Source organism: Gossypium hirsutum, chromosome D03, assembly GCF_007990345.1.
Source record: "Gossypium hirsutum isolate 1008001.06 chromosome D03, Gossypium_hirsutum_v2.1, whole genome shotgun sequence".
Lineage (NCBI taxonomy): Eukaryota > Viridiplantae > Streptophyta > Magnoliopsida > Malvales > Malvaceae > Gossypium > Gossypium hirsutum.
In genome coordinates, this window is record NC_053439.1 from 10,821,012 (window position 1) to 10,833,344 (window position 12,333).

Sequence of the window (12,333 nt, forward strand, 5' to 3'; positions counted from 1 at the left end):
TTAATTTTTTTAGAATTTTTTATGTATTTTTAAAACTAAGGGCCAAATCGATAAAAAAATATAAATGTTAAGGACTATAAAAATATGGGGACTTAAAATCTCAAGATTAAAATATAAGGATTAAATTTTAAACTGTGAAAGAATAGAGGAGTCTTGACAAATTTAAACCTTTAAAAGTATCAACTTAGCTCGATGAAACCGTATAATTAGAGAATAAACAATTCACAAGTCTCACTCACTGAACTCCTAAAATTTCACTTGGATCAAACGGTGCCTCTTTACTGAATCACGCAATCAAAACCAACAGTCAAAGTGGAAAACATGACAGTATGTAACGCTAGCATATACACAAAAATTATTAAATAGAGAAAAAGAAGCTTGCATTATTGAGAGAGAATTCTATTTTCCCTGCTCAGTCATTTCAATCCTTTTAAGAAAAAAAAAATCCTAAAAATCCAAAATTCTCCTTCGCAAAGAGAAAAAGATAGGAATATATATTTTTTTCTCAGGAAGAGGGAGAAAATTTGGCTGTCTGTTGTTTGTTTTTCTTTGGGTTATTGTCAATGGTTGAATTATAGAAATCGAACCAAATATTTCAAAATTTACCCCTTTCGAGTTTAACAAGGAAGAGAGAACAAAAATAGCTAACTCAAGATGCGATCTTCAATTTGATTTTGGCAGTGTGGTTGAATCTAGGCCGTTTGGTTTTCAATTTTCGTGATTGATTATTAGACAGTGAAATTACAGGCAGAAAGGCAAACCCAAAAAAAGAAAGAGAGAGAAATGCACGGAGGCGATGAGGTGGTCACAGCTCCGGCAGGACCGCCACAGCCGTTGGATTGGAAATTCTCTCAGGTTTTTGGTGAAAGAACCGCTGGAGAAGAAGTTCAAGAAGGTAAATTATTATTGTTTCTGGATCCAATCGGTAATTTGTAGGTTTTTTTAGAACTAGAGTTTATTTTGGTGCTTTGGATCTATTTGGGATCATGGGATATTGAGTAATTATTGTTTAGGTCAATGGGTATGAGAAATTGTGACTTTTTTTTTGGTAAGGTTTTTGCTTTCTTTTGGTTCCAAATAATGCTTGGAATAATTTCTGGGTATTTTGTTAGAAATAAGATAGTGTGGAAGTGAAGATGGTGAATTTAGTGATGGTGCATGCACAAAAAGTTGTGCTTTCTTTGTGTGTTCATGGTAGTCTTTTTGATTTTAATAATTTATGTACCTTTTTTTCTGGTTTTGGGGTTTTAGTGCATGGCAATTGATTAACAGTTTTGAGATTTGAATTGAAATTGGAATCTGGGTATTATCACTTTGTTAAGATGGAGATAGACTATGTTTCATGAGTTTATGGCACAAATCATAACTCATGGATGAATGACAGCATTGATGTGGCACGGGTATACCATTTGTATGATGGGGGTTCAGATTCCTAGGTTTATTTGGTGGTGGTTTATTTCTAATATGAATCGGTTATGTTATAGTATGGTAAACTTCTTAGTAAATGGGACAGTCAGAAAATGGGTTAGATTATGAGTTGATTGATGTAAGATTGTGTGCTGCTCCCAGGAAAGAAATAATTCTGTGATTGGTAGATATTTGGCTGTTTAGATACTACTTCAAATTTTTGTTGATCAATTTAGTACTCAATACTGAAACTTGGCTTAACAATTTGAATTCAACCCTGTGTAAGTATAATGTGGGTAAACTTTGAAGCATGCTACTGAAACAGATGACTGGTGACCTTAGGTTTTCAGAAACATCAAAGTATGCATGGTAATAGTTCGGGTTGGATTTAGTGAGATATGGATAGCTTTCAGAAACATTTCTGTTGACTCTGGTTGAATTGATAACTATTTTCTATATGCAATAACTCAAGCATAGCTAATCATTGTAAAATTCTATTTTGAGTTCTGGAGAGGCAATGAATCATAGTCTCTGGCTAGGATTTTTTTTCTTTCTTTTTTGTTTTTTGGAAAGGGACTATCTTGGACTTTCTCACTAGCTGTTCAGTAGCTCTCTTTTTATTCTTCTTGTCTCTCCAAATTAAGCTTGTTATCGTCACAATGACATTTTTCTAAGCTTGGTAGAATAATAATGATGCAAGGGCGATGAGAATATGCATTACAACGCTGTGGATCATTCTTGTTATGTCGTGGCAAAAATAGTTTATATTCATCAAATGTTAACCTGCTTTTTTGCCTTAGAGAGAAAGATGTCATGTGGAAAGTAAAAATTATGTCAAGAGAGTAGAGACCGAGAGTTGTGTTCATTGAAAGAAAACTAAATTTGGGCCTTTTTCTCTTTTCCAGTCAATGCAGTTTCTATGTACAAAGTTTTGATAAAATTTTATTATTGCTCTTACTGCAGTACAATTGTATTGTTAAGAAATATTTTGTGCTCCTGCAGTTGATATTATTTCTGCTATTGAATTTGATAAAACTGGGGATCATCTTGCCACCGGTGACCGTGGGGGCCGTGTTGTTCTCTTTGAGAGGACAGATACAAAGGATGTAGGTTCTGCTACCATTGTTTATGTTCATATATTACCTTATTCTTTTTCTTGGATTGCAATTTTATAGTAACTTATTTTACCGTAATTGTAGCATGGTGTATCAAGAAGGGATCTGGAGAGAATGGATTATCTAATTAGTCGGCACCCTGAGTTTCGTTACAAGACAGAGTTCCAGAGCCATGAGCCTGAGGTGCTCTCGCATTGCTGTTTGATGCAATGATGCATGCACACACGCACGCACAACCATAGAGCTTATAGTCCACTAGGCTTAAGTTTTTTTGCTCACTTCATCTGAATTTTTTTCCAGTTTAGCTATCTCATATTTCTTTTGGATATTTCAGTTTGACTACCTCAAGAGCTTGGAAATAGAGGAAAAAATCAACAAAATCAGATGGTGCCAAACAGCCAATAGTGCCCTTTTTCTCCTTTCCACCAATGATAAAACCATCAAGTTTTGGAAGGTAGGAAGGAAATCTGTGCTTTAACTACTGTCTTAACTCTTGTCTTGTTTCAGATTGATTGTTGATTGTGCATATTATCACTTTGTTTGCAATAAGTAGTGATTGGTACTTGAGAATGCTCATTCATTTATAATGGAATATATTCTGCAAAGCCACTGCAAAGTTTCTGGTGCATAGATAGATTGACTTATAAAATACTTCCTAACAAATGCTTCGAAAAGAGTAAAACACACTTGGTAATATATCTGATTTTATCCTATCTGTTCTTCTGAGCATTGGTGTTGAGCATGATTGGTATTTTGATCTGTGGGTACCTCTGCCCTTGCCTTCTAACACACTTATTTATCTGCTGTTTGTATGGGGTTCAACAGGTACAAGAAAAGAAAGTCAAGAAAATTTCTGACATGAATTTGGATCCATCAAAAGCTGTAGGAAATGGCAGCATTGCTAGTTCAAGTAATTCAAGTAGCCCTAAACCATGTCTTGCAAATGGAAGCTCCCTTGGCGGATCCTACAACTATTTGAGCCATGATTTCTCTTTCCCACCAGGAGGCCTTCCATCGTTGCATTTACCTGTGGTAGTTGTACTTATGCAATCATATTTTCTACTTGCAGTGATTAAGTTTTAGGCTGAAATCTATACGCATTTTGAGCTATATGAGTGTTAATAATCTCAAGGTTAGGGGGCTGATAAAAAAAAGTGCTAAGTAGGTGATGACCTTCTTTGTAGCACCCATTGTTTCTAAGTTGCTGTAGTTCAACGAAGTATGTGATTTACTCTCTGATGCCTAGCTGAATTAGGGGCAAAGCCCATGATTCTTTGCCCTGTTCTTTGGTGGTGGAGGCAAACGAGTGTTAGGATTTTGGCTGGGGGAGAGTGTTAGTATTCTGTTGTTGAGTAATCAGGAACATTTTCTTTTGTTGTCTAAATGTTTCTTGGTCACTCTGCACTAAACTTTAATCTTCACTATATCTAGGTAACAAGTCAGGAGACCAACCTCTCTCTCTCTCTGGCATGAGGAGAGTGTTAGGATTTTGTTTTTGAGTAATCAGGAACATTTCTTTTGTTGTCTAAATGCTTCTTGATCACTCTGCACTAACCTTTAATCTTCACTATATCTAGGTAACAAGTCAGGAGACCAACCTAGTGGCTAGATGTCGACGGGTATACGGCCATGCTCATGATTATCACATCAATTCTATTTCAAATAACAGGTAGCTAGTGGGTTTTGTTTTATTGCAATTTTGTGGTGTTTTGGCTCCGTATGTTAGTATTATCTGAAAATCAATTGAAGAGGAAGTATTCTTTTTCTGGGATAATATGTGGTAGAATCACACATCTTACATTTTTCTTCTCTGATGGAAAAATAAGTCTTCATTAGCTTAGTCTCTTGAATTCCCTCACCAAGATTTCTAGCCTGATAAATTGCTTAACCTTTATTGCATCTTTGTTCTTTATTATTATTAGTGTTTTTTTTTTTGGCAGCATCATTATGAGATGTCTCTTGAGAAACTGATGCTATCTAGTTTAGGTTCTGGATTGGAGTATAGATTTAAACTGTTATTGATTGTGCTTCTAGGCTTCCCCCCCCCCCCCTCTTCCCATTCAAAGTTTGCATTCTGGAGAAGGCATATGATTCTCTAGTTGTAATGGTAAATGATGATTGTTTCTTTAAATAATGACATAATGAATCCTGGTTCCCTTCTGATAACTTTCTGTTGCTGAACTTGTGTTGTCATGTCTGAGCAAGAAGCTGTCATTCTGAAATGGTCTTGGGGGACACTGTTCATGCTTTAGAAATGAAGGCTGATTCATAATCTTGAGAAAACTGGAGAACTTCTGAACCATAGGACATAAATGCTATGGATATTCATCTCTTTTTTAGGCTTTGGAGCCATCACATTTGAATGAGAACACGGTTAATGGCCTATATCAACTGAACATGCTTCGTCCCATGCAACCCTTGAAACATTAGATTGTTTAGTTCATGGAATATTTGGATCTAGAAGTATTAAACTTATCACAGAATTATCTAGCACGTGTCTTGAAGTTTAATTGTCTGCTCACCATGTCTCTGCACTATTGTTATTCTTATTCATGTAATTTTGTTTTGAAATCCTTATGGTGATGTTTAAGCTTTTGGCTTGTATACAGTTTGTATGTCACTGGTAAATAGTGACAAGCATGTTTGTGAATGTTTGAACGCACTTCCCATTTCAGTGTTTTGCATTTCATATTAGCTTGAGCGAAGATATACTGATGGTCTCTCTATCTCTGTCTCTCTTATAATTCCTAGTGATGGAGAAACTTTTATATCAGCTGACGATCTACGTATAAATCTTTGGAACTTGGAAATTAGCAATCAAAGTTTCAATATTGTCGATGTAAAGCCTGCAAACATGGAGGATCTAACTGGTAAGCCTCTTCTATTTTGGTACTTTAGTCTGCTGCTTTCACTTCTTAAAGTATATGCAAGTTCAGTGCTGTTCAATATATTTGCAAAAGTAATGGTTATTGTAATGTCTATCATTGCAGAGGTTATAACATCAGCAGAGTTTCACCCTACCCACTGTAATATGCTAGCATATAGTAGTTCAAAGGGCTCAATTCGCCTCATTGATTTGCGGCAATCAGCTTTGTGTGATTCTCATGCCAAATTGCAAGTGTTTTACCGTTTTTAGTTTCTTTTGTTGAATTTAGTGAGATTTGCACCAAAAATTTATATAGATCCTGATAGGTGAAGGTATATATATTTACTATTTGCTTTCAGTATCCTTTCTAAAATATAAGTACCATTCTATGCTAACAGGTTTGAAGAACCGGAGGCACCTGGTTCTAGATCATTTTTTACGGAGATAATTGCCTCAATCTCAGATATTAAATTTGCAAAGGACGGAAGATATATTCTTAGCCGTGATTATATGACTCTTAAGGTTTTGCTTTGTTTCTTTCTATTCTTGTTTTGCTTTGCCTTTTTTTTCTTGTTTGCACTATTGATATATAGTTATACGTTGCACAAGTGTAACATTATGTGTTTAATTATTCTTAAGCATGCTGCACCAACTTTATGTACCATTTAATCCCTGACTTGATTATCTGTAACCTTTTTAATAAGAAATTGAAACGATTTGACTGTAGTTGATACAATGTAATACACAGAAAGCATCAACCTGCAATGGCCTTTTGCTGCAATAATATGTCTGATAAAACATTCTAGTTTTTAAACATTTAACAGAAAGTGATCAAAATCGAAACGGTCTGGATTGTTCACAATTTTGCTTGGACTCAGATAGTCAAACAATTTTGTTTGTTTTGTAGAGAGCTTTTATCTTGAAGCCATGAAAGTGGTGGGGGGTTAAGGGTAAATGTCATGATAGCTTCTTCTATTCATTTCTTGAGCGCGTGAATCTACAATTCAATCATTTACCTGATGTGGTTTCCTACCCTTTTCTCTGTTTGAATCAATCGCATGTCATTTTATTTTAATATTTAATCTTTGAACATTCTTAATATGAATCCCTCTTAATATCGTTAATTTAAATCAGTATCTACTTTGTTTTGTTAAAATTTTTACCATTCTACCTACTTTTCAGCTTTAAGACTTTCGATGTTGGTTTTAAACTTGCTTATTGTGTTCTTGATATCGTATACATTTGATATGCCCTTGTTTAACTGGCATTTTAGGATCTAACCTGGTTATATATCACTTGGTTGTCAGTTGTGGGATATCAATATGGATTCTGGTCCAGTTGCAACATTCCAGGTTCATGAATATTTACGACCTAAGGTATGATTCTATGTTCTGAAACAGATGATGAAATTAACCATGTATGTGTGTGCTTTGTCATAGCTAATTATTGCATTCTTTAATTGTTTCAGCTTTGTGATTTGTATGAAAATGATTCGATCTTTGACAAATTTGAATGTTGCCTAAGTGGTGATGGATTGCGAGTGGCAACAGGCTCCTACAGGTTTGTTTTTGTCCAAAAGCCTGTCTCCTAATCTTTTGTTGTTGTTATGTGCTTCCATAACATAATATATATTACCCTTATGCTCTCAGCAATCTATTCCGTGTATTTGGTTGTGCCCCTGGAAGCACCGAGGCAACAACTTTGGAAGCTAGCAAAAATCCAATGAGGTAATCTTCAGTACAGGCCATCTGAAAATAAAATAAAATCAGATCAAAGATTCACTCAAGCATTGGAAAAAGAAGGCTGTTAATTGTGATTTCTGTAATGATGTTAGTAGCTATTAACAACCATATGTCTTTCCAGGAGACAAGTTCAGACTCCCTCAAGGCCTTCCAGACCCCTGAGCAGTATAACACGTGTTGTTAGACGAGGTTATGATTTGTTCATTTTTTACCTTAACTTCTGATTGTTGTTAAATGAGTTCTTCAGTTCTTGAATTGTAATCTGATGCTTTTATGTTGGTGAATTTATCTTATCAGGAACAGAAACTCCCGGAGTGGATGCGAATGGAAATTCTTTCGATTTCACAACAAAGTTACTGCACCTAGCATGGCACCCAACTGAAAACTCGATTGCCTGTGCTGCTGCAAACAGCTTGTACATGTACTATGCATAAAAATGATCCAAGTAGAATGTAGTTGCTTGGTTAAAACTTTTTTCGGTTGTTGATGGCGAAAGCTCCTTTCCCCTCCCCGCCAACCAGTGAGTTAAAGGCTAAATTGAGTCTTGCACTCCGTGCCCCCTAAAATCTGTAGCACATGGTGTAGTCTCAAGATCAAGAAGCGGCTGTCACAGATCCATGAGGATGCAAACCTATGATTGCTCCCGGGTGTGCACAGTTAATCCTCTTTCTCGTGTCTCATCCAAAAATTCCTTCAGTTTGTTCGCAATTTTCTTCCTTTTTACCTCCTCCTCCCCTTGATCTTCTTTTAAAATAGAAGATGGAGTAATGTTTTTAGATTTGTGTTGGGTTGAAGTTAGCAGCAAATGTGATTGTAGCTCTCCTACAAGTAAAAACTAAAGGATGTTCTTCTATATTTGCCACTTAGGTTTAAGGTAAATGTAGTTTTTTTTTTTTTTTTGTTTTACTCAAAATCATGGTGGGAAGGAGCTGTTAATACTGACGGTGCAATTTTTTTATTGATTCTTTTCTCATGTTTGGAACTTCATCCTTTAGTTTTAGATAAATGTGTCATTTTTGCTTCTCTTATCAATTGGTTTGAATTAACCTTACAGCTCGAGTGAATCAAAGCAGGATGTTATGCTTTTGTTCCGGATACGTCTATGTAACATGGGGCTTGGATACTTCTAGATTGTCAATGAAAAATTTCATTTATTAAAAATCAAAATTCTTAACATTTAATATCTTAATTATGTTTGATAATAATATTAATTTTTATTTACTGTTAAGAAATGCTATAAATTTAGGACCTATTTTTATACAAACCCTATTACTAATCAACATTCCCCCATCTTTAAATCAAAAGATGATATGGGTTTAAATTCACTCAATATGATACATTATGTTCGGAAAGAAATGACAAATACAATTTTGGTTTGGATGGTTAAAATTACAAAGAAAAAGGAAAATAAAGTAATTTTTACAAACTTTGTTTAATAAACTGTGAAAACAAAAAGAAACAATTTATTATAAGGATTTTTTTTGAATTATATGTTTAGCAATGGAAAACAGAGGAAATGATTCATTTCAATTATATCATTTTTAAAAATAATTTATGTAAAATATTAATGTGATAAAAAGCTTTCTTTTTCTTAGCTTTCTCTCTAAATTGAGGTCAATAAAATAAAGTGATTCAACCCCTTTTCTTTCCTTGTTTTTGTTAACATAGGGCTAGGATAAAAGCTACTAGGTCAAGCAAGCAACAAAATTTAAAACATCTAAGAAAGCTAAGAATAAATGTTCTCTTTATTTGATTATTGAATGATGAAAGGTATACGTGAGGTTAGGCGATTTATTTATTTATTTTTGAGTTCCCCTCAAATCAACTATATATATATTGAATTATATCAATAGTTAAGATTTAAACTTATCTATAATATATAATTATAAGGAATTTAAACTCTTTGTTAATCACTATCCTTCAAATTCAAATTAATTTGGTAACTAAAATTTAGTAGATTGTTTCCTAGGTCCTAGATGGGATCTCTAGAATGCTCCAATAATTGAGCTAATCCTAGTGGGTTAAATAAACCCAATTAACTTATATGAATTTCTTCGCAACAGGTCGTCGTGCGCGAGTTGTGACATTCTCTTCCACCTATTCTAATGGTGTCATCGTCACGTCCTTAGAATGAAATTAGTTTATCTCATCTCCAAATTGACATGATGCCTTGGCTAATTTCCAGTTAGCCTCACTGTCAAGTAGTCCATTCCATTGGACAAATTGTCTTGGCTTATCCTTTTATAGGCAACCTTCCCTATCCTTTTCAAAACTCTGAAAGGACCCTTGTTTCTTTACCATGCCTTAACAAACCCACAATTTGATGGACTCGGTCTTGCCTAACCTACATCTGACATTTTCGGCAAACCACACTGTATAGCACTAGAATAATGTTTGACATGTACCTCCCTCAATGCATTTACTTTGTTTTGACTACCTATGTTGCATTGACACTTTTTTACCCACAAAGTTTGATGCATAATCCACCTCTCTCATAGGTGGTAGTTCCAATGGGAACTCAATAGGCTTTATATTGATAAAGGATTGTCAAACCTCTAACATCTCCAAAAAGGTCTCATTAATGTTTAGAATTTCGAAGTCGATGTTTTCATCATTAGGAGCACCCTTGGTTAGCAGGATTGTGAATAACATCTTGGTTCCAACACTTGCATCTCGATTCACTAGCACAATGCATTGTTAAAGATGATTTATAATACATATGGAATCAACAAAAGAAAAAAGGAGAGCATTAATTTGGTTAAGGAAATTTAATTGAAGTACAAAATCATAGTCATTTAAGTAGATTATCTCAAAATTTTCCTTGGCTTTTTCAAATCTCCAATTTTCATACTATTGCCTTTTTTTCCCCTTAAGCTTGGAAGACACCGACTTGTCTAACTTTTTTAATGTTAAGCTCAATCAAAGACTCAGTTGTAGTTATGGTTTTGGTCAGATCTTGGACAGCTTTTTGTTGTAGCTCTTGCTTGACTCAGGATATTAGTCCATCTATGAAAGAGAAAAATGTCTATTTCTTAGCCTAGTCAGAAATTTGAAGCATCAATTCACTAAATTTGGAGCATGAGTCTCATTTGTTGATTTAATTCTCAAAAAATAGGAAATATTTGTATAGAGAAATTTTTAAAATTTTAATAAATAAGAACTTCTTATGATATCAATTGCGATAAATCAAGTCAATCATAGTACCTATTTCCAAATTTGTCCAATGCAACAAGGAGATGTCTATGTTGTAAGGATCTTTTTAGGGAGGTCTTTGGAATTTTCAATCAATCTAGTTTGAAGTTAAATCAATCCAAGCTTTCTACCATACAATTATGTTATCTTGAACTCATAGGTGCTTGGAGAATAGGCTCCAAGTTGAAACCAAGAACACATGATACCCAAAAAATTCCAAAAATATGGATTTTGGTTTCTTCGTCCCTAAATCGACACCTACCTTATGTTTAGATCCTAGAGTATAATTTGTTTTATTTGAATGAACAATTATGATATTAATATTAATATAAAACAAAAACCTAAAATTTTCTCAATTTATTTTATGCTAAAGAAAATTTCATAAAATAAATTTTACTAAAACTTTAGTAGTGTCTCTTGGGTGAAAAGTATGTGAAAGTGTGTTTGCTGCCTTTTAACTTATAGAGAGAAAATATGAAAGGGTTTAAATTTATTTTAGAGTCCAAAATAATTAGAACACTAGAGTCGCTTACACATGGGACTCTTGTTGACGACATGAGGAAGAAACCTCCCATAGTCGATTATCCTTAGGCTAATTGGGCTTCCTTAGGCAACATCAAGCTAAGCTTTTAAGGTTTATGTTGCACTTTCTTGTTTTGGATAAAAAAAATGTTAAGATGAAGCATTTATTAAAGTTCCAAAATAATTTTAATAATTAAATTAATTAAATAATTTAAAAATAATTAAATATATTTACACAATCTAATTCTAATTCTAATAAAATCAAAACGACTTTACCGTATTAGAATATGTGCAAAACTTAATGCTAAATTATTTTCACTCCAAAATAATTGAACAATGATGATATTTAATTTAATTATCTACTTTGGACTCAATTATTTAGTTTATTTGTCTAATAATGCTAAATAATTAAATTAATACATAGATAATCTCTTCCAAGAAAATACAACTAATTTGATAAGAATTTTTGCAATCTATTTCTAATATCCATTTGTTCATAGTTTAACATGCATACAAATTTCAGAGTTATCATGAGCTAGTGAAAAGACTGCTTGGACATATATAACGAGGCCTGAAATGACATGTAATTGAGTTTCGACTCTTTGTCTATTACTTACATTGTTATTAAACCATAGAATCAAACCACTAAAAGTTCCATGACCGAGTTTCCAATTGTATATAACTATGAAATTATACTTGAAAATATTTATCCAATGACCTTGTCATTTGTGTATTATCCTCATATGGTATCCATGGTCCCTTAAAATTAAATTCGGTCACCTAGTTTCATCACTTTCATCTCAATGTTCCATTGTGTCTTTCAATAATGAAAATGATTATCACTTTCCCAGGTAATTATTAAATGATTTGTCTAAAAGAAATGACTGACAACCATGTTTCATTTTTATAAATTGTGCAATGCTATTGGGAGGATACCATTAACTCTTGATATGAGCTATGATTCCACTATCTTAAGTGAAGTCACATCATGTATAAGTTATGCACCTAATATACTAACCTTTTGCATACTACCTTGATGTTGGAGTATGCCCAAAGACTAATTATGATATTGTTGTAATACATGCTTTTTCTTACATTGTTTTATTGAGAAAGGTATTGGCATTATTATGAACATTCTATGTTTATCTGTATTAAATAAATTGAATGATAATAACCCCCTTGGAATAGTATAACTATTCTTGAATTATCCTAAGCCAAGTACTATTTTGGGTTGGGGCGATACTAGTGCGTTGAAACTGGTATGTAATTGATTGATGACAAGGTGTTCTCATTGGTATGAAATGCTAAGTCAAACACATGAGTACACATGATAAAGAACAATGTGCTGGACTAACCCGTTATTAGAATGCTCTTAGATTATTGTGAAAGTCATCACAACTCTCATAGTGATAATGGTATATGTGCTCCTTAAACTTGAGGTTACCATAGTTCTTAACATCGAGACTCATATATTTTGATGGAATCAAAC

At 33.7% G+C, this 12,333-nt stretch overlaps 1 protein-coding gene across 2 annotated transcripts; it reads left to right on the forward strand.

The window, feature by feature from the left end:
• The first annotated feature begins 392 nt into the window (after positions 1–392).
• LOC107950671 (serine/threonine protein phosphatase 2A 55 kDa regulatory subunit B beta isoform) lies at positions 393–8,183 on the forward strand. Of its 2 annotated transcripts, none has more exons than XM_016885559.2 (14): positions 393–895; positions 2,410–2,513; positions 2,607–2,705; positions 2,857–2,976; positions 3,348–3,554; positions 4,100–4,191; positions 5,274–5,392; positions 5,513–5,636; positions 5,787–5,910; positions 6,696–6,764; positions 6,857–6,948; positions 7,038–7,115; positions 7,252–7,319; positions 7,428–8,183. In XM_016885559.2, exons 1-14 carry the CDS (start codon positions 784–786, stop codon positions 7,562–7,564), a joined length of 1,545 nt encoding a protein of 514 aa, XP_016741048.1. In that variant the 5' UTR covers positions 393–783; the 3' UTR covers positions 7,565–8,183. The 2 variants fall into 2 exon arrangements, with proteins under 2 accessions (XP_016741048.1, XP_016741047.1); XM_016885558.2 differs by having other exon boundaries at positions 394–895; positions 3,348–3,557.
• Positions 8,184–12,333: the final 4,150 nt, after the last annotated feature.